General features: G+C 38.5%; 1 protein-coding gene across 13 annotated transcripts in view; it reads right to left on the bottom strand.

The window, feature by feature from the left end:
* LOC105491299 (HYDIN axonemal central pair apparatus protein) overlaps nt 1-23,525 on the bottom strand; it is a 468,775-nt gene that overhangs the window by 319,729 nt on the left and 125,521 nt on the right. For all 13 annotated transcript variants that reach the window (XM_024795897.2, XM_071084900.1, XM_011757559.2 and 10 more), the window contains 2 exons: nt 13,857-14,058; nt 513-696 (listed from right to left, as the gene is read on the bottom strand). In XM_024795897.2, coding sequence (XP_024651665.2) covers nt 513-696; nt 13,857-14,058 — 386 coding nt within the window. The remainder of the gene's footprint in view (nt 1-512; nt 697-13,856; nt 14,059-23,525) is intronic.

Here is a 23,525-nt window from a genome sequence, read left to right as displayed (position 1 = left end):
AAAAGTAAGGATGCTTTACATGAAACATCCTACAATGTGTAGGACAAAGAATGATCCAGCCCCAAATGTCAACAGTTCCAGGGTTGAGAAGTCCTGCTATACAGTCAGGCCAATCAGGGATGAATTTCTAACCACTGACCCCAGCTGTTAGGCCTTGAGCAAGTCACAACATTTCTGTCTTAATTTCCTCATCTGTTGAATGGGATTCTAATGGGATCTTATATCGTACACTTGTAAGCTAATACATATTCAAATGAGATGAACTGCATAATCCCTAGGAAGTGGTTAACACAGCAACTGGTGCATGGAAAACGTGACCTATATACGTGTCCCATGACATTCTTACCATTACCGTCTATATAATGTCTCACAGTGATGGTGAAGTTCTTCAGGTGGACTCTTCACTCTCTTGCAACTCACTGTCTCAATCCCCAAGTGAGCGCTCTTTTCAAAGCAAGCCCTGTGCTCCTACTTATGTTTCCTGTATGGTCAGCTTTTATTTATATGCTCACCAGGGGCTCCACAGTGAAAATATTATTGAAGAAGAGCACGCTGTCTCCCTGCACCAGCCTCCTCTGATTCGCAAAGGTTTGGGAGAGAACAGAAAGACGTTCTCGGAGTAAAGGATCAGTAATGCACTCTTCAAAAAACTCATCAGTCTCATCCTTCTCCTCTTTGATCAGGTCATCACAGGCCCTAAAGAAAACAGGCAATGTGAGATTCATGTCGGTACTCCCATGAAGAACTCTGGCTTCCCTCCAGTCCCTCCTCCTGGAACTGTCCTCACCCCTCACCCTGGGGTGGTCCCTCCTTGCCCTGAGTCTGTAACCTGCTGCCCTTGCACTCGGTCCTCAGACCTCTCAGAGCCTCCATTTGCTCATCTTCAGCCACCTTCTTTAAGAGATCCTCCCTGGATTCCTTTCCTATTCAATACTCATTGCTTTACTCCTGAGCCCTTATGTATATCTGGACAAATATTTTCTTTCAGGTAATTGTGTTTTCCAGGCTGCTTTTTAAATCTTTAACATCTATTCTGCCCCTCACATGGCAAGGACAATTTTGTTCCTTTTAAATTTGCTTAGCTTTAATTCTTTCTTAGCTGTTAGTTACCTGGAGAATAGAACCTGGGGCCAGCAGGGACTAGGTTTGCATACCGATTCTATGATCTGTTTACTAGCTCTGTGACTTTGGGAGTTCCCCGATTCCTCTAAGCCTCAGTGCCTTGTCCTTCTAGAGACCATAGAAGCTGCTCCATCAGAAAGATGTGTTGAGGGTTAAATGTAATCCAGGCTCCAGTGCAGTTCCTGGGACAAAGCTGGACACCGGTTTTCTCCCTCTGTCCACCATAGGCAATCACCAAGCTGTCAAGCTTACAAAATGCTCAAGCTATGCCTTAAGGCACCTCCTTTTCTCTCTCTTTCCTGCTCTTAATATCCATCGTGATAAGTGAGAACAGCAGCTTTCCCCAATCCTCTACTCACTGCCCCCACCAGAGCTGTGTTCACATTTCTCCTGAACTTTGCAATTGAATTTTATCTCCTCCCAGGACATACGACCACATTCCCATCAATGTACTGGTATTACCAGGGGTGAGAGAGAAATTATTTTGCAAAGTAAGTGCTGAGTGGGAGTCCAGGATCACTGAATTCCTGTCCCAGTTCCAACTCTTGTCAGTATTGTCAAATAACTCTTTTTAAATAACGTATGTGTTCAGGGTGCTTTGGTCACACTGCAAAAAGAAGTCAAAGAAATGGGCTCAGTGTGTTCTGGTTCCAAGGAAGAAAGCATCTTGTGCTTGATTTTTATTGCCAGGTAGGAGGCAGTGTCCAAGGTGACTGGCAGTATTCCTTCCACACTGCTGGGCACAGCAGTGCAAATTAAAGACAGCTCAGTTTGCAGAAAAAAAGGAGTCCATTTCTTTTTCATTTGATATTTTGTTATCTGATACTGATCTGGAAAACTTACAGATTATATTAGAAACCAAAAAATTCCACTTGCAGGAACAGATCCTTAAAAACAATCATGGATATAAACAAAGACACATCTACAAAGATGTCCATTAAAGTGCTAGAATGCTACCAGATCAAGTGGGTAAATTTGATGTAAGATAATGAAGCACTGGTCGAACAAAAATGAGAATCATAAACATTACATTTATTGGGCACTTGTCAAACTTTTCACATGCATCATATAATTTAATACTCATAACTACCAGAAGGGTGATTAGCATTAGGATCATCATTCCCACTATATAGATGATGAAACTGAGGCTTAGAAAGGTTATGTAACTCGTTCCAGATCATGTAGCCGAAAGATAGCCTGAACTTCAGGTCTTTGGAGGCTTGAATCCCCTGGTGCTAACCAATATGCACACCGCCCCCCAGGAATCCAGGGAATATCAGGGAACAACAAGCAGCTAGTAAAGTGGTATTAAATAGAATACTTAACATCATTTTCAAATGTCTGAAATATTTTAAGGTGAAAAACAAATTGGCAAAATGTAACATATACAATAATCCCACTTTTGTAATAAAAAAGCAAAAGAAAAATATATACTTATTAGGGGAAAAAAACAGATTTAGACATACCAAAATATTGACTGTGGTTTCCCTAGTTGGAAGGATTAGAATGGATTTTTGCCCTCATCTTTGTGCTTGTCTTAATATTTTCTAAATTGTATTAGTGCACAATGTATTTCTTTTTAAACCAGAAGACAAGTCATTTAAGAAATTAAATGTTAATTAATTCTCAGGCTGAGGCACTAAGATTTTCACCTGTTTGCCTAACATGCCTGCATCGGCATGAGCCTGTGGATGCCACCTCTGGAAGAATGCACAGGTGAAACGTGGGGGTGGCACAATGTGGTCTGGTCTGCAGAAGGTGGAGGCAATGGATTAGATGTACACATAGCAACATGAATGGATCTTAAGCACACAGCCTTGTGAGAAAAAGGAGAAAATGGAATACAAAATATGACTTCTCTCTGTCTCTCCCCCGAGACAATATACATTTTGAAAGAACAGATTCACATAAAAAGATAGATACATTAACATATTAGAATGGTATCTTTGGGGGAATTAACAGGAGTAGGGTGTGGGGATGTAAGAGAATAAATAAAATTCTCTGTGTGGACCAAGGATGAGGATGATAATGCTCCATGAACTGAGGAGTATGAGAAATGCAATCCCTGCAGCAGAAAGCAAAGAGAACAAAACAAATTCCAAAATGCTGCTCTTCTCCCATGCTGTTGAAACTCCAAATTGGTAAGAGCCAGTAGAAGGCAAAGGGAAGAAAGTGGGTCCTGGGTTCTTCCTCTTTGCCCTCTGATGGAGAATTGGAGCCAGGACTGAGAGTCGAGGAGGAGGTGTATAGCCACACCTTCAGGGAGCCTGGCTCCAACAAGGGCTTCCATAGATCTCAGTCCTAGTGTTCTGCCATCTTGTCCCGCTGATCGTCATGGTTTCTTGCACTCAGAGCTTGTTCTCTTTTATAGATGAGGAGACCTTTCATCAGATAGCATAACAGCAGGCCAGCCCTCTCTTCAATAAAACCATGGACTTAACCCATTTTACAAATGGTCTAGTAGCTACCAGCACCTTTAATAGTCAATGGAGAAGACGTGTGTCTCTGGTGAAGCAGGGTTGAATAAGTAATAGTCCCTCATCTTCAGGTACTCAAGGCCTGTAACCTGCTCCCTTCACCATCCAAAAGAGATGCTAACTGAAGGCTGAGAGGATTAAAAACTAAGAGCCATGGCCTTGAGAGCTGGAAGAAATACTCCCATGTCCACACTTGGCCTGGAACAAATGGAGCCATCCACCTTCAAACGGAAAACGAACCATGTGACTCTGAACAGTTAGCAACTCTGTGATGGATGTTACAAATGAAGAACTAGAGATCCTCTCCCTGTTTGGCAGTACCATGTAAATCTTCAGATTTTTGTATAAACCATAGGGAAGGAAAGGGGCCTCTAACCATAACTAAGATTCAGTTTATTATGATTCAGGTGGTAGGCTCAAAGCCCAATTAAAACTGATTTATCTAAGGAAACATGTCATTTCCTACATCTGCATATTATAGAATAAACCCATGCTGACCACCCTGGGGGGCTGCATTCAGAATTGTAGGAGCTCTTGTACAGAGCAAATCTAGAATTAGAGCCAGCTGCTATTGAGAAAATGGCTGTGACCTTGCTGGGGAAATGGGGAGCAAAAATCCTTAAAGCCCATGCCAGGTCTCCAAATACAGCGAACGTGATAAGAATGAGTCTGAGGGGCGGAGCAAGATGGCCGAATAGGAACAGCTCCAGTCTCCAACTCCCAGCGCGAGCGACACAGAAGACTGGTGATTTCTGCATTTTCAACTGAGGTACTGGGTTCATCTCACTGGGGAGTGCCGGACGATCGGTGCTGGTCAGCTGCTGCAGCCCGACCAGAGAGAGCTGAAGCAGGGCGAGGCATTGCCTCACCTGGGAAGCAAGGGGGAAGGGAATCCCTTTTCCTAGCCAGGGGAACTGAGACACACAACACCTGGAAAATCGGGTAACTCCCACCCCAATACTGCGCTTTAAGCAAACAGGCACACCAGGAGATCATATCCCACACCTGGCCGGGAGGGTCCCACACCCACGGAGCCTCCCTCATTGCTAGCACAGCAGTCTGTGATCTACCGGCAAGGCAGCAGCGAGGGTGGGGGAGGGGCGCCCGCCATTGCTGAGGCTTAAGTAGGTAAACAAAGCTGCTGGGAAGCTCGAATTGGGTGGAGCTCACAGCAGCTCAAGGAAACCTGCCTGTCTCTGTAGACTCCACCTCTGGGGACAGGGCAATAACAAACACAGCCGAAACCTCTGCAGACGCAAACGACTCTGTCTGACAGCTTTGAAGAGAGCAGTGGATCTCCCAACACGGAGGTTGAGATCTGAGAAGGGACAGACTCCCTGCTCAAGTGGGTCCCTGACCCCTGAGTAGCCTAACTGGGAGACATCCCCCACTAGGGGCAGTCTGACACCCCACACCTCACAGGGTGGAGTACACCCCTGAGAGGAAGCTTCCAAAGCAAGAATCAGACAGGTACACTCGCTGTTCAGAAATATTCCATCTTCTGCTGCCTCTGCTGCTGATACCCAGGCAAACAGGGTCCGGAGTGGACCTCAAGCAATCTCCAACAGACCTACAGCTGAGGGTCCTGACTGTTAGAAGGAAAACTATCAAACAGGAAGGACACCTACACCAAAACCCCATCAGTACATCACCATCATCAAAGACCAGAGGCAGATAAAACCACAAAGATGGGGAAAAAGCAGGGCAGAAAAGCTGGAAATTCAAAAAATAAGAGCGCATCTCCCCCGGCAAAGGAGCGCAGCTCATCGCCAGCAACGGATCAAAGCTGGACGGAGAATGACTTTGACGAGATGAGAGAAGAAGGCTTCAGTCCATCAAATTTCTCAGAGCTAAAGGAGGAATTACGTACCCAGCGCAAAGAAACTAAAAATCTTGAAAAAAAAGTGGAAGAATTGATGGCTAGAGTAATTAATGCAGAGAAGGTCATAAATGAAATGAAAGAGATGAAAACCATGACACGAGAAATACGTGACAAATGCACAAGCTTCAGTAACCGACTCGATCAACTGGAAGAAAGAGTATCTGCGATTGAGGATCAAATGAATGAAATGAAGTGAGAAGAGAAACCAAAAGAACAAAGAAGAAAAAGAAATGAACAAAGCCTGCAAGAAGTATGGGATTATGTAAAAAGACCAAATCTACGTCTGATTGGGGTGCCTGAAAGTGAGGGGGAAAATGGAACCAAGTTGGAAAACACTCTTCAGGATATCATCCAGGAGAACTTCCCCAACCTAGTAGGGCAGGCCAACATTCAAATCCAGGAAATACAGAGAACGCCACAAAGATACTCCTCGAGAAGAGCAACTCCAAGACACATAATTGCCAGATTCACCAAAGTTGAAATGAAGGAAAAAATCTTAAGGGCAGCCAGAGAGAAAGGTCGGGTTACCCACAAAGGGAAGCCCATCAGACTAACAGCAGATCTCTCGGCAGAAACTCTCCAAGCCAGAAGAGAGTGGGGGCCAATATTCAACATTCTTAAAGAAAAGAATTTTAAACCCAGAATTTCATATCCAGCCAAACTAAGTTTCATAAGTGAAGGAGAAATAAAATCCTTTACAGATAAGCAAATGCTTAGAGATTTTGTCACCACTAGGCCTGCCTTACAAGAGACCCTGAAGGAAGCACTAAACATGGAAAGGAACAACCGGTACCAGCCATTGCAAAAACATGCCAACATGTAAAGACCATCGAGGCTAGGAAGAAACTGCATCAACTAACGAGCAAAATAACCAGTTAATATCATAATGGCAGGATCAAGTTCACACATAACAATCTTAACCTTAAATGTAAATGGACTAAATGCTCCAATTAAAAGACACAGACTGGCAAACTGGATCAAGAGTCAAGACCCATCAGTCTGCTGTATTCAGGAGACCCATCTCACACGCAGAGACATACATAGGCTCAAAATAAAGGGATGGAGGAAGATTTACCAAGCAAATGGAGAACAAAAAAAAGCGGGGGTTGCAATACTAGTCTCTGATAAAACAGACTTTAAACCATCAAAGATCAAAAGAGACAAAGAAGGCCATTACATAATGGTAAAGGGATCAATTCAACAGGAAGAGCCAACTATCCTAAATATATATGCACCCAATACAGGAGCACCCAGATTCATAAAGCAAGTCCTTAGAGACTTACAAAGAGACTTAGACTCCCATACAATAATAATGGGAGACTTCAACACTCCACTGTCAACATTAGACAGATCAACGAGACAGAAAGTTAACAAGGATATCCAGGAATTGAACTCATCTCTGCAGCAAGCAGACCTAATAGACATCTATAGAACTCTCCACCCCAAATCAACAGAATATACATTCTTCTCAGCACCACATCGTACTTACTCCAAAATCGACCACGTAATTGGAAGTAAAGCACTCCTCAGCAAATGTACAAGAACAGAAATTATAACAAACTGTCTCTCAGACCACAGTGCAATCAAACTAGAACTCAGGACTAAGAAACTCAATCAAAACCGCTCAACTACATGGAAACTGAACAACCTGCTCCTGAATGACTACTGGGTACATTACGAAATGAAGGCAGAAATAAAGATATTCTTTGAAACCAATGAGAACAAAGATACAACATACCAGAATCTCTGGGACACATTTAAAGCAGTGTGTAGAGGGAAATTTATAGCACTAAATGCCCACAAGAGAAAGCAGGAAAGATCTAAAATTGACACTCTAACATCACAATTAAAAGAACTAGAGAAGCAAGAGCAAACACATTCGAAAGCTAGCAGAAGGCTAGAAATAACTAAGATCAGAGCAGAACTGAAGGAGATAGAGACACAAAAAACTCTCCAAAAAATCAATGAATCCAGGAGTTGGTTTTTTGAAAAGATCAACAAAATTGACAGACCACTAGCAAGACTAATAAAGAAGAAAAGAGAGAAGAATCAAATCGACGCAATTAAAAATGATAAAGGGGATATCACCACCGACCCCACAGAAATACAAACTACCATCAGAGAATACTATAAACACCTCTACGCAAATAAACTGGAAAATCTAGAAGAAATGGATAATTTCCTGGACACTTACACTCTTCCAAGACTAAACCAGGAAGAAGTTGAATCCCTGAATAGACCAATAGCAGGCTCTGAAATTGAGGCAATAATTAATAGCCTACCAACCAAAAAAAGTCCAGGACCAGATGGATTCACAGCTGAATTCTACCAGAGGTACAAGGAGGAGTTGGTACCATTCCTTCTGAAACTATTCCAATCAATAGAAAAAGAGGGAATCCTCCCTAACTCATTTGATGAGGCCAACATCATCCTGATACCAAAGCCTGGCAGAGACACAACAAAAAAAGAGAATTTTAGACCAATATCCCTGATGAACATCGATGCAAAAATCCTCAATAAAATACTGGCAAATCAGATTCAGCAACACATCAAAAAGCTTATCCACCATGATCAAGTGGGCTTCATCCCTGGGATGCAAGGCTGGTTCAACATTCGCAAATCAATAAACATAATCCAGCATATAAACAGAACCAAAGACAAGAACCACATGATTATCTCAATAGATGCAGAAAAGGCTTTTGACAAAATTCAACAGCCCTTCATGCTAAAAACGCTCAATAAATTCGGTATTGATGGAACGTACCTCAAAATAATAAGAGCTATTTATGACAAACCCACAGCCAATATCATACTGAATGGGCAAAAACTGGAAAAATTCCCTTTGAAAACTGGCACAAGACAGGGATGCCCTCTCTCACCACTCCTATTCAACATAGTGTTGGAAGTTCTGGCTAGGGCAATTAGGCAAGAGAAAGAAATCAAGGGTATTCAGTTAGGAAAAGAAGAAGTCAAACTGTCCCTGTTTGCAGATGACATGATTGTGTATTTAGAAAACCCCATTGTCTCAGCCCAAAATCTCCTTAAGCTGATAAGCAACTTCAGCAAAGTCTCAGGATACAAAATTAATGTGCAAAAATCACAAGCATTCTTATACACCAGTAACAGACAAACAGAGAGCCAAATCAGGAATGAACTTCCATTCACAATTGCTTCAAAGAGAATAAAATACCTAGGAATCCAACTTACAAGGGATGTAAAGGACCTCTTCAAGGAGAAGTACAAACCACTGCTCAATGAAATAAAAGAGGACACAAACAAATGGAAGAACATACCATGCTCATGGATAGGAAGAATCAATATCGTGAAAATGGCCATACTGCCCAAGGTAATTTATAGATTCAATGCCATCCCCATCAAGCTACCAATGAGTTTCTTCACAGAATTGGAAAAAACTGCTTTAAAGTTCATATGGACCCAAAAAAGAGCCTGCATCTCCAAGACAATCCTAAGTCAAAAGAACAAAGCTGGAGGCATCACGCTACCTGACTTCAAACTATACTACAAGGCTACAGTAACCAAAACAGCATGGTACTGGTACCAAAACAGAGATATAGACCAACGGAACAGAACAGAGTCCTCAGAAATAATACCACACATCTACAGCCATCTGATCTTTGACAAACCTGAGAGAAACAAGAAATGGGGAAAGGATTCCCTATTTAATAAATGGTGCTGGGAAAATTGGCTAGCCATAAGTAGAAAGCTGAAACTGGATCCTTTCCTTACTCCTTATACGAAAATTAATTCAAGATGGATTAGAGACTTAAATGTTAGACCTAATACCATAAAAATCCTAGAGGAAAACCTAGGTAGTACCATTCAGGACATAGGCATGGGCAAAGACTTCATGTCTAAAACACAAAAAGCAACGGCAGCAAAAGCCAAAATTGACAAATGGGATCTCATTAAATTAAAGAGCTTCTGCACAGCAAAAGAAACTACCATCAGAGTGAACAGGCAACCTACAGAATGGGAGAAAATTTTTGCAATCTACTCATCTGACAAAGGGCTAATATCCAGAACCTACAAAGAACTCAAACCAATTTACAAGAAAAAAACAAACAACCCCATCAAAAAGTGGGCAAAGGATATGAACAGACATTTCTCAAAAGAAGACATTCATACAGCCAACAGACACATGAAAAAATGCTCATCATCACTGGCCATCAGAGAAATGCAAATCAAAACCACAATGAGATACCATCTCACACCAGTTAGAATGGCGATCATTAAAAAGTCAGGAAACAACAGGTGCTGGAGAGGCTGTGGAGAAATAGGAACACTTTTACACTGTTGGTGGGATTGTAAACTAGTTCAACCATTATGGAAAACAGTATGGCGATTCCTCAAGGATCTAGAACTAGATGTACCATATGACCCAGCCATCCCATTACTGGGTATATACCCAAAGGATTATAAATTATGCTGCTATAAAGACACATGCACACATATGTTTATTGCAGCACTATTCACAATAGCAAAGACTTGGAATCAACCCAAATGTCCATCAGTGACAGATTGGATTAAGAAAATGTGGCACATATACACCATGGAATACTATGCAGCCATAAAAAAGGATGAGTTTGCGTCCTTTGTAGGGACATGGATGCAGCTGGAAACCATCATTCTTAGCAAACTATCACAAGAACAGAAAACCAAACACCGCATGTTCTCACTCATAGGTGGGAACTGAACAATGAGATCACTTGGACTCAGGAAGGGGAACATCACACACAGGGGCCTATCATGGGGAGGGGGGAGGGGGGAGGGATTGCATTGGGAGTTATACCTGATGTAAATGATGAGTTGATGGGTGCAGCACACCAACATGGCACAAGTATACATATGTAACAAACCTGCACGTTATGCACATGTACCCTACAACTTAAAGTACAATAATAATAAATAAATTAAAAAAAAAAAAGAATGAGTATGAAAGAATCTTGCAGAATGTTTTAAAATCCCTCAGGACAAGGTTGAGGAAGCAAGGAGGGATGAATGCAGCCTCCATTTCTGAAGAGATTAATTTCTCTGCAAGTCCCAGGAAAACATCAAGAGAAAGAACAAAAAGGTGATCTTTTAGAGGTCCCTATACATCTGATTCTCCAGTTAAAAAAAAAAAAAAAGAAAAGAAAACATTTTTAAAGCACAGAACTTCTTTCTAGGGGGAGGAACATCATTGCCCAAGAGTGTAGCATGGAAACAACCTTCTATCCCCAAACCTGGACACGTGTCCTAAAGTTTTTAGCGATACTTTGAGGTGGGTGTGGAGGAAGGCCAAACAGTAAACTGCTGGAAACATAGGGATTCCTGGGGCTGAAATTCCTCCACTGGAAGAAGAGATATCCAAGTGTTTGCCACAAGAGGGCAAGAAACCTTGATGGCTAGAATGGGACTTGAGTGTATCTGTTAGAGCTATCAGCATTGTTGAAGCCACCTTTGAGCAACGTTCAGCCCCTGGAGATGAATGCCACAGGACACGCTTTAAGCCATGTTAAAATGCCAGGAAAACAGTGGGCAGGCTCTTGAATCTGACCTGAAAGTTTACACAGAAGTTAAACCTTTTAACCATAGAGGTTGCTGAAGGAGGGGGAACAAAGGAAGAAGGTGCACCCCATCATGAGCAAGAGAGTCAGATATCAAGAGGGTAACGTCTGATTCAGCTCTGTAGGCCTTGCTGGGGTGCTCAAGAGAGGATTCACCCCATTCACTAAAGATCTCGCTGCAGCTTTTCAGGGATGGGTGGACCTCTGCCCATAAGCAAGTTACCAAAGAACACTCTGCTTTATTGACCCCTGATGTGTGGCCTGGGACACAATCTGAGAATTTGTGACATGGAGGAGGAGGGGCCTACACTCACAGCAAGAGCACCACTGCCCTGTCCAGAAGGCAGGAGTTTAATGTTTAGTAAAGGGCAAACTTGTCTGTACTTGCCTTCCTTTCCAAGAGGTTGGGCATTTTATCACAGTTACCTCAAGGACAAGAATTCACGGCTTATAATAGGAAAGTTGTTTGCTTTCTTATTATTATGCTTGGGGCTGTATCGAGGAACAATAGAGAGAAGAGCAAGAAGTGCCACCCTGGTGCGACAAGAGATCAGCATGACTGGTATCCTTTTTCCCTCTTGGCCGAGCTCCTGGCACTCAGGAGAGAGGTGGGAGGAAGAGAAGGGGCAGCACATCGTAGACTCTTTACAGAGATAAAGCAACACAGTTTGGAGAAACAGGAGTTCTGGGCCTGTATGTCACCCAGAGTGAAAGTGGTGATATTCTTATTTATGTGAAGCTGCTTTTCAAGTCTATTGGTTAAAAGACGGTCATGATTCTAGATGATAAAGGCTTCCAATCATGGTTATAAAATTGCTATCCTATATTTTTCCCCTTGTTACAAAGAAGTTGCCAGGAGAAATAATAGAAAGAGCAAGGGAGATAGTAAAAGAAAATGATGCAAGAGAAAGGGAAGAATAAAAGACAATATTAAAGAGAGAGGGATGTGTCAGGTGAAGTGGGAAAAAAATGAAAATCAATGTCCATCCACTGGGGCTGAATTATATTCCCTATAGTTAAGCATCTCTGATAACCATTGGTTTTAATTTTTCTAGAGTTTAAGTGCTGAAATTAACCTTACATACTTTTTGGTATTGGCATGGCATCAATCACATACCATCCATATAGCCAAACACACAGACATGGCTGAAATTAAAGCTGGCTTTCCTTCTTACAATGTGTACTCACTCTCCACAAAGGCTTATGCCCATAGGACAAGAATGATACTGAAACACTACTTTGCTGTTTGACTTTCTTTACTTGATCTCCTTTCCCACTTTCCCTTCAAGCATGTTGGGCCATTTTGATCGCTGGTGAGCACATGTGAGCCAGGGAACCAGGTAGGACAAAGGAAGCAGTAGCAGATCCTTTTCCTTGTGCCTTTTAAAACCACAGATATTTCTATGCCATAAGGCCAGAGGAAGATTTTAGGCATAAGTGGTTTTTCTTTCCTCATTTTTTAAAAAATGGCACAGTAGTGATTCAGTGATTAAAGCTCATTGTCTGAATGACAAAGCTTCTGGTCCACTGTGTCCTGTCATTGTCACGGCTTCTGATTCAATTAGGGACTGCACACTGTGGGGGTTCTTCCTGGTTTCCACGGACCTAAGACTTTTATTTTTATCACATATGAACTTGGTTTTAAACAAAGCTTTGAAGCTTCCCAGGGCTAATCTTTAATGAAAATGGAAAGGCAAATAAAAAAGGCTGAAATAAATTCCAATGAAAGCAGCAAAAGTGTTAATTCAGGGAGGCTGGAAGGAGATAAAAATGAAAATGGAGCTTAAAAGAGGCAAGCATGGATTCAGTAAAAAGAAATCTTCAAAATTTAACAGTGATGAGATTAGCTACAACAGTTTGGTTTTACATTTTATTAATTTTCTCCACTGCCTGAAGTGCCATTTTAAAAACCATAATAATATTAAAGATACCAATAAGAAATCATTATTAAATTATATAGTTTGCAGGGACTGAGCAATGCTACTAAAACCAAGAATATAAAAGCCATTATATCCAAGCCCTTCTTTTTCCTCAATCTTCATATTTTCTAGAAGTATCTTTTCACTGAAAAAAATTCCGCATTGATGCCAATCCAAAATAGATTATTTTTAGGAACTCTTTATGAAAGCTGATCAACCTGACTGGGCGCGGTGGCTCACACTTGTAATCCCAACACTTTGGGAGACCAAGGCAGGCGATCATGAGGTCAAGGACCTTGAGACCAGCCTGGCCAACATATTGAAACCCCATGTCCCTACTAAAAATACAAAAAATTAGCCGGGCCTGGTGGTGGGAGCCTGTAATCCTAGCTACTCAGGAGGCTAAGGCAGGAGAATTGCTTGAACCTAGGAGGCGGAGGTTGTAGTGAGCTAAGATCGCACTACTGCACACCAGCCTGGGCGACAGTGCGAGACTCCGTCTCAAAAAAAAAAAAAAAAGAAAAAGAAAAAGCTGATCAACTTGGTTAGGGTTTTGAAAAGTATTTAATAGAGACAGGGAGACTTGTTTTGAAAGAATAGTGAAGAATGATAGGTTTGGTCTTCAAAATCTAGGCATTCCATTACTTCTAAACTATAACCAGGTTACATTAACTCAGGATGGACATTCTGTTCCACATAGCTCAGCTCAGGTTGTTCAGATGAGCAGCTTCAAAAGAGGATCTTACACCAGAACCAAGTTAGAAAAATGTGACATTGGTTGAGTTGGCTAAAAATTAGCACAAAATTCACTGATTTTTCATAATAACTTAGTTTTACATTCGCCCCCCCCCCTTCAAATTACTGCATATAGGTGATTTTTGTTACAGACCTATACTTTTCTCTGTCCTCTTCTTGCTGGGTAGCAAATACCTTCCACAGGAAATGGGCAATGATATTACTGCGGTTGTGAATGGTTACAGTTCGCTGATTGGCCAGAGATATGTAGGTTTTCTCGATGGTCAAGGAATTCTTATCCAGCCTTATATTCATGTCTATGGCACCTCCATAGAGAGATACAAACACTTTTTCACCTAGGAATTAACAAAGTACAAACACACTTCAAGATTTATTCTAAAATGACACGCCTAGGCTATCTTTTTTTCAAGATGAAGTTAGGCAAAATAGTATAAGCATCAAGATTTCATTCTTTCCACTGTACCCCCATCAGTCCAGAGATGAGATACAATCAGAAAACAAATACTATGCTTGGTGCAGTTAGAGAAAAATCAAGCTATCTTGCCTGGTCATTGCAATAAATATGTAAAATATGCATTGTTGTTGTGGGCACTCCAAAACTTTTTCTTCTTTGTAAATAGCTTTCAATCCTACAGCCTGACCAGGAGGACAATCGAGTTATAGAATTTTACTCTATGCCTCATCGTTAGCTCATGCATGAGCTTGATTTGTCATTCTTAAAATGCTTGTACCAAGTATACTTAAGAAGAGCTGCTCAACATGAGAGAATTTAAGTCCATTTGAGAACACAGATCAGAAGGGAAAATTCAGTAACTTCAAAAATAGAAAACTGACTATTTAAAAGAAACCACATCCCTAAACAGCAATTAAAACAAAACAAAAGACACACACACACACACACACACACACACACACACACACCCCTGACATGTCTGGATAGTGGCTACATAAAAAGAAAACAAAAATAGACAAAAATTGTATTTAAAATTAAATATTTTTAAATATTAGGAATATCTTTATTCAGTATAGCAATTTAAGCCCCTGACTTTATTCAGGATGCACCAATTACCTTGATTCTAAGTACATAAGTGAGCTTTCGAGAAGACACAAACCTACAAACTATATTTGATTTGATCTCTGCAATGTCACAGCAGGTACATTACTCTGACATCATATAGAAAAAATAAATATTGTAATACCATGAATGTTTTGTTGACTTATGTTGCTAAAGTTTTAAAGCATCATTATTTGCATCTTATTTTTTAGCAAACATTTCTGCTGCATTCACTATTGTATGAACCAGTCATTCAGGAAATCAACAACTCTTTATACATTTTAAATGTTCTTTAGGCTCAATAAATTTGGATGCAGAAAAAACTTTCCCCAAAGAAAGAAGAAGTAAGCATCTAGGCATTTGACTTTAAAATTTTTATTTAAAAAACATATAGAGAGTTGAAATTTCAAGTACTATAAAAGCAAATACAACAAAACTAAAAAATATATTTCTCGCCTTCACCTAACTCCAGGTCTGATTTTTAGAGGTAAGAACTGTCAATATTTTTGTGTACATCCTTCCAAAAAAAGGTATGCACTCTTGTCAACTTTTAAACTTTCTTTGAGTGAAATGTAACAATCTGATAAGTGAAAACTCATTGTTACTTTAATTGGAATATTCTTAATTATGGATGTTTTATGATATCCTTTTAGCAATATATTGACAAGAATGTGGAAAAAGAATTTTTGTATACTTCTGATGAAAGTATAAATTGCCACAACAACTTGACAAGCCAATCTAGTATCCCGTAAAGCTCGGGATAATTTTGCCCTATACCCCAGCAATTGCACTTGTAGGTATTTATCCTAAAGGAAAATCTCACACAGCTGCCCAAGAAGACACTATACAAAGCTGCTCAATGCAGCACTGTTTGTAATAGCAAAGAAGTTACATCTTCAATTTTCACATACTGGAATGTGGCACATTCATTGAAATGAATCAGAGCAATGTGTATCTACTTGTTTAAATATTTAAAACAACATTGAATGAAAAAAGCAAGTTGGAGAATTGTATGTACAGTATGATACCATTTATGTGAACTTTAAAACTGCTCAATACTATATATTGTTTATGGATAAGTAAATATGTAGCAATAGCATTAAAATGCACCCAGTAAAGCTCCTCTGAGGAGCAAGATAGGGGAATTAGATCAGAAAAGGGTAACAAAGTGGCTTCAGGTCTGTAATCAGTTTGGTTATCCAAAAATAAATAAATAAATAAATAAAACCTCTAGAAAGAAATGTGTATGGCAAAAGGTTGAGATGTGTTAAATATAACAGGTGTTGATTATATTATTCTCTGTGCTTTTGTGTGTATCTGAAATATGTAATTGTTTAAAAAATTAATCAAAGGGAATAAAAGATCCAAGGGCTTATTTCACGCAACCTAGGGGTCAGAGAGACTGATGTCATTAATTTGAGCTGCTCACTGCAAAAGTCTTCCTTCCTAGAAATATAGCAAAAGTTATTATTTTTTTCAAGAACCATCTAATATTGATTTTTTTCACCACTATCTTCCAAAACTCATCAGCTCCACAAAGTGAAGGAAGCAATAACTCTTCTCTTATCTCCAAAGCTGTTGAAGTACTTGGTTTTTATAATACTTACTTTTATAGAGACAATCTTAAAAAGGCTCTCCGACCCTTAGCTACTTTGAAGATTGACAGGATGGAAGTGGTGTCATGTCTCCAGGAATGGATGGGGAAGCTGTTCCTCAACATTAGCATTTTTTGTGTCCTTGGAGGACCTGTTCCCGCACTGGTACCTTTTTGGTTTCTGGAGTTGCATGCTGCAGTCATCATAGATGGGTTTAGGAACAACCTTTTATTACATCCCAGTACAGATATATTTGTGGAAAGTCTCATTTATCTCTTGCCAATTTTGCTACCATCAATCATGTAAAAACAAATATGAACAAAACTAATTTTACAAAAATGAATGTGAAGCTAACTATATACACATATACTTCATACTGTGTATATAGTTATATACACATATACTTCATACTGTGGTTTCAATACTCTCAGACAACCGAGGACACAAAATTAAATATATGAGTGGAACCACAGATTTTCCAGGGAACTAACAAGTTGATGGAAAGTTTTTCATCACTTGGTCACAACAGGGTCAAATTCACTATGGTAGGGCATTGCTGAACCAAACTATTTGGAAGTGCTCTTTTTTCGGGAAACTTAAGCAACACTTATGTAACAATAAATGGTATCATACTGTACATACAATTCTCCAACTTGCTTTTTTCATTCAGTGTTGTTTTAAAGATTTAAACATGTAGATACACATTGCTGATTGTCGGTGGTAATGCCAAAACCGGTATTCTCAATCTGCACAGAAGGCAGTGTGAGATGCAGAAAGTGTACTGGTCTCAGGGGGTCCCGAAGACCTGGGTTCAAATTCCAGCTTTAGTGAGCTGTAAAGTCATTTAACGTCTCTGGGCTTCAGTTTACTTATCACTAAAATGAAGGGAGTTAAAGAAATGTCCCTTTAAATATTAACACCTGGTAATTTGCAAATCTTCACTTGCTATGAACTTATGGAAACCTTATCTCACTTCCCTAAACATTTAAATCCCTGACAATCTGAGTGCCTTAACTTCTGCTACTCCCTATCCTAAGCTATGGAATAAGAAACAAAGAAAACAAGGTCAAGTAATGTTTCCATTGCTTCTAAAGCCATGTTAAAACATTTGCTTCTTTTACATTACCTATGTTTGGCTAGATTTTCTAGTTATAACAGCACACATTTATAATTAACAATAATCCCACCATTGAAACAAAGTTGATGTGGGTAAGTTTGCACAGATATTAATAGATTCAGATAGACATTATTTAGCAGTTTTAACTGCAAAGTAGCAACATCACACTCAATTACTGACTATATTATATTTTGGTATGCCTCTACTGGCTTTTATGAGGAAAAAAAGAAAAATTCTTTATAGTTTTAGAAAGTTTACTAGAGTAAAATATGTAAATTACTATAAAGCTGCCGTGTGAAGCACTAATATTATGACTGTGTGTATATTTAATAATAACACATCATCACACCTTTGGGGAAAAAGGTTACTTGCCAACTTCTGACTCCTAAAGTATCTCCTCTTTAGTAAGAGACATAACACTTTTAAAAATGCTGAATACATGCATCATCTCTATTTCCTGAGTATGCCAACGGTTAATGTCACTTCTAAGGTGAGAAGAGCAACCTCACCAGGCATTGAAGAAGAAACCCCCTACACTACTATTTCTGGTACTCATTCTAGTAACCAAAGTTTCCATAAAAATGTCTTTTTTCTTTTTCTTTTTTTAAATTTTGTTCAAATGTCTTTTTTGAACTGCTGTTCCGAATAGCAGTATCTCCTTGAACCCTGTGATTATATTTAGTTTCTCAAGACTAGTTGAAAAGTGCAAAACTTAAACAATTAACCATTTGTTTGTCTCTTCAGAGTCAAATGATACTTCCACTTATTTGTTCGGTTTTGGATTTGGTTTTGGCTTGGTTTTGTTATCAATGTAACCTTGTGTAATTGTATTTTTAATCTCTTCTGGAGGGATGAGTTTATAAAAGGTATCACCTTACATCAGTTCTTTCTCAATTCTATAATAAAAAAGATAACTAAATCATTTCTCAGGTAAAATCAGCTGCTTAAACAAACTTGATTTTACTATACGCAGGCACACACAGGGAGAAAGAGGAAAAGAGAAAGGAGGGGAGAATTCTGGTTCAGGAAAACATTAATGGGTAAAATATTAGATACTGCTAAAACTTTATACTCAACCTCCTGAATTGCTCGAGCACTGGTTCAAACTCTGGTTGTCAGAAAAAGCAAAGAAATCTCCTAGCTTCATTTAATCAAGAATATATCCAGTGGAGGGCCAGAAATGGAAGGAACAAATGCCACTGTTAGGAACGTGATTGAGTACTTCCTGCTGAGGAGTGTCAATGCTGCTTCTTCTGGAACGCTGTTTTAGGAATTACAAGGAAAAGACTCATCAAGAGCCCATGCTAAATTTCCTTCCCCAAATAAATTCATATTTCAAACAGCTGCAGAAAGTTCAATCAGATGCTTATTTGATGAAATGAAAAGCCAATGATCGTGGCTGCTTGGAAAAGCTTCATGATTAATTGTGTTTAGGCAGTTATTAGCATTTTTCACTAATGGAAGGTTATAGATTCTGGTCATTAATAACCCACAATAAAGATTGAAAGCATATTCTTAGCAGCAGTCCATTTCATGTAAGGAAAAATTCTGTAAGACAGTTTACCTCTGCAATCTTCAGAGTATGACTTTATTCATTCACCAAAGGTGACATCAGAACCTCAGGGGGTAGAAACCAACTATTCTATGAATGGTTAATTTTTTTTTTTTTTTTTTTTTTTTTTTTTGAGACGGAGTCTAGCTCTGTCACCAGGCTGGAGTGTAGTGGCACGATCTTGCCTCACTGCAACCTCCAACTCCCTGGTTCAAGCTATTCTCCTGCCTCAGCCTCCCAAGTAGCTGGGATTACAGGCACGTGCCATCACACCCAGCTAATTTTTGTATTTTTAGTACAGACTAAAAATACAAGGGTTTCACCATGTTGGCCAAGATGATCTTAATCTTCTGACCTTGTGATCCGCCTGCCTCGGCCTCCCGATTACAGGCATGAGCCACCACGCCCAGCTGAATGATTAAATTTTAATACACAAATATTTATTGTGGTTCATCCTATCTTTCCTTTAGCACAGCAGTACATATGTAAGCATAGGTATCATTCCAAATACTTATATAAAAGTAAAATTGAGATCCAGGGAGGCTGGGAAAATGCAGCTGCATTTCAAAGGCAGCAGATCAAGAGAGCAAAAATGCACATATAGTCATATGGAAGAAAGAACACTGCCCAGGAGTTAAGAGCTGAGTCCCGCTTCTAACTGGGCTTCTATTTGGCCTTCTGATTAGTTCTGTGACCTTGGGTGAGCCACTTAATTTCTTAGGGCTTCAGTTTATCTGTAATATCTAAGGGTTGGATGAGGTTATCACTGAAGTCGTCACTCAAGTTTTGATTCTATTGATCTATAAGCACTGATTCTATTGATCTATAAGCACTCTAAATCAGCTGAACTCAAAACCCAACCAAATAGCATTTTTTGAAATTACATCCCAACATATGTAGAGTTGTTTATTTATAAATTATACCCATATGCTAGATTGCTCATGTGTCAAATGTATTTAAAATACCCCCAAATGTTTGAAAGAATGAGATAAAGATGAAATAAACAATCATTTTAAAGATAATATATTAACCATGTTTACCAACAATTATTTATTTTAATAAGAGTAAAAGGGTTGACTATGCTTCATTCTTTTCCAAACTCCTGATTTAAAATCTTGTGATACAGTGACCCAAATGTAATTCTAAGGCCACATTTATTCTGATACTTAGTTTCAGCAACTAACATAAGCAAAATCAACAAGGATATAAGATATAAGATGTACGCAAAATCAACAAAGATATGGAGATCCAGACAGAAAAAAAAATGTATCACTGACCATATTTATTAGCAGGCATAAGTTTATTCAGTTTCATCCACTGTCAGTACCAATAACACAATGGTTTTGGCTGAAATTCAGCTAATAATTTTACCATAATGGGAATAATTACTTAATAGTCAAACAGAAGGTTCAAATATATCTGTAATTGCATTTAACATAAAATGACTGAATAGTGCAATTAAAAGACAAATATTTTCAGACCGGATTTAATAATCAGCCTCATTGGTGATGCTTTCAAATGTCATACTTTAAACGTGAGGAAAGTTGAAAGTGAAAGGATGAACAGATTGTGCTATGTCCACACTAATCAAAAAAAAACTTCTATGTTGTATAAATATCAGATCAAGTAGACTTTAGTGTTATAAATCTTACTAAAGATTGAGACATTTTACAATGACAAAATGGTTAATTCAACAGGAAGTTATAATAATCCTACATCAAGTATCATGACCTCAAAATATATAAAATGAAAATTGTTAGCACCAAAAAACAGGAACACCTAAATTGTAGTTGTGGATTTTAATGACATCTTCCAATAACTGATAAAACAAGGAGACAAATTATTAGTAAAGATATAGACTGAACGGCATCATTATTAACAAATTTGACAGAATTGACATTTATGGAAGGTGAACCCTCTTCAAGTGTACAGGGAATATTTACCAATATGGAACATATTTTGGGTCGTAATGTAAGTCTCAACTAATTTCAAGGCCTGAAATCGTATAGAACTTGCTTTTTGTCACTGGTAGAATTAAACAAGAAATCAACAACAAAAAGAGACCTAGAAAATTCCCTAATGTTTGAATATCAATCAACGCATTGCTAAATAGCCCATGGATCAAAAAAGAAATAAAAATGTAAATTCTAAAATATTTTCAATCAAGTGTTAAAAACAAAATACGTAAAAACATATGGGCTGAAGATTGAGTCAATTTTAGAGGAAAATGTATTCTCTTAAATGCATGTATTATAAAAGAAGAAAGGTTGAATATCAATACTCTGAGCATCCCTGTTAAGATCTAGAAAAATCATAACAAATCAAACCTAAAGAAAGTAGAAGGACTGAAAAAATGAAGAGGAGAAATCAATGAAATTGAGAAGTGAACAATAAAGAGTTGGTTCTTTGAATAAACTAAAAAAACTGATAAAGCCCTAACAATATAGATTAAGAAAAAAAAAGAGGAGGATACAAATTACCAATAAGAAAAGAGGAGATATCACCAAGGATCCTATAGCAAACAATGATTAGGAAGGGTTCTGAACAACTTTATGCCAAAATTTTAAGATTTTAGATCAAATGGAAAAGTTTATTGAAAAAGTTTAACAGAACCAATCATTAAAGAGCTGCCCCCATTTTAAAAAGTGAGGTTAAACAAATGGCTTGAAGAATAAAATTTTCAATTATTTAAGGAAGAAACAACATGAATCTTTAAAACAATTTCTCTAAAGAATCAAAAAGAGAGAACAATTCCCAACTTGTTTTATGAGACCAATTTGTTTTGTTCTGACAACGGCATTACACGAACAGAAAATAATAGGCCAATCTTTCTCATGAATTTGGATACCAAATTCTTGAACAAAATATTAGCAAATATAATCCAATGATTTATTAAAATGACAATATACAAAACTTGAGTTTATCCCAGAACACAGCAGGAATTTAGCATTTCAAAATCAATCATCGCATTAGAAGGATAAAGGTGAAATAATGTACAATCTTGTCAACAAATGCAGAGTATTTGATAAAATTAAACATCCATTCAAGATTAAAAGTCTTACAAACCTAGAGATAGAAGGAAATTTTTTTAACCTGATAGAGTACCCACTAAAAACCTATAGCAAACATCATACTAAATGATGAAATACCAAGCACTTCTCTTCTGAGACTGAGAACAAGAGAAAGATATTTGCTATCATTACTTCCAATGCACAGCATACTAAATGTCTAGCCTGTGGAAGAAAGAATAAGAAATGAAGAGCATAAGGATTGAACAAAATAAAAACTGTTATCATTTGCAGATGACCTGCTTGTGTATATACAAAACCCAAAATCATCTACAGACAAGTCAGAAGTACATTTAGCAAAGTCTGCAGATAAAAGCTCAATATACAAAACTCAACTGTAGTTCAATAAAGCCACATAAATTTAGAAAATAAACTTAGAAAAAAATAACACACTAGCTAAAAAAATGGATAAACCGTACTTCATCAAAATTAAATTGTTCTGCTAATAAAAAGACATTAAGAAAATTAATTTCTCACTGTGAGAAAACATTCACAATAATTATTTCTGAAAGACTTAAAGAATATATATATATTTCTTTTTTTTTTTTTGAGATGGAGTCTCACTCTGTCACCCAGGCTGGAGTGCAATAGCTTGGTCTCGGCTCACTGCAACCTCTGCCTCCCTGGTTCAAGCGATTCTCCCACCTCAGCTTCCCAAGTAGCTGGGACTACAGGTATGCACCACCACACCCAGATAATTTTTGTTTATTTTTGTAAAGACAAAGTCTGGCTGTGTTGCCCAGGCTGGTCTCAAACTCCTGGGCTCAAGCAATCCTCCTGCTGTAGCCTCTTAAAATGTTGGAATTACAGGTGTGAGCCACTGCAGCCGGCTGAGAAAGTATGTTTACAACTACTTTTAAATTGATCACTAACCTCGTAGGACAATAAGGACATCAATGTGAAGACAAGCATACCAAGAAATAGTCTAGTGCCAAGGTTGGCCTTTGCCCTAATGGCTTTGGTGAACCTTTGGACTTCTGCTTTAAAGACTGCATTATGTGCCGAGCATAGCAGATAAAGTCCAGGGCCTGCCCAGAGTTGGAAAAAAATTATAAAACACAAAAAGACATAAGACACTCTGGCTGAAAATCAGCAGAAAAAATAAACAGCAAACTAAATAAGTAGACTTAATTTCTTTGAATTATCAGATACAGAATATAAATAACCACATTTAATATATTTAAGAAATCAAAGGGAAACTTGAAAAATAAAAGAGAGGAGAGCAGTCAGATTTGATAAGAACCAAATAAAACTTCCAGAAATAAAAACAATAATAATAATTAAAAAGTTAAAACTCAGCAGGTGAGAGACTTCACTGAAGAGGGGATTATTGAATGGAATAATGATTAAGAAGAAAGTATCCAGATCAGTCTACAGAGGAAAAGAAATAGAAAATATAGAGGTAAAAATGAATGA

The sequence above is a fragment of the Macaca nemestrina genome, chromosome 18, assembly GCF_043159975.1.
Source record: "Macaca nemestrina isolate mMacNem1 chromosome 18, mMacNem.hap1, whole genome shotgun sequence".
NCBI lineage: Eukaryota > Metazoa > Chordata > Mammalia > Primates > Cercopithecidae > Macaca > Macaca nemestrina.
The sequence above is the reverse complement of the archived record's forward strand: the minus strand, read 5'-3'. Positions and strand labels throughout refer to the sequence as shown.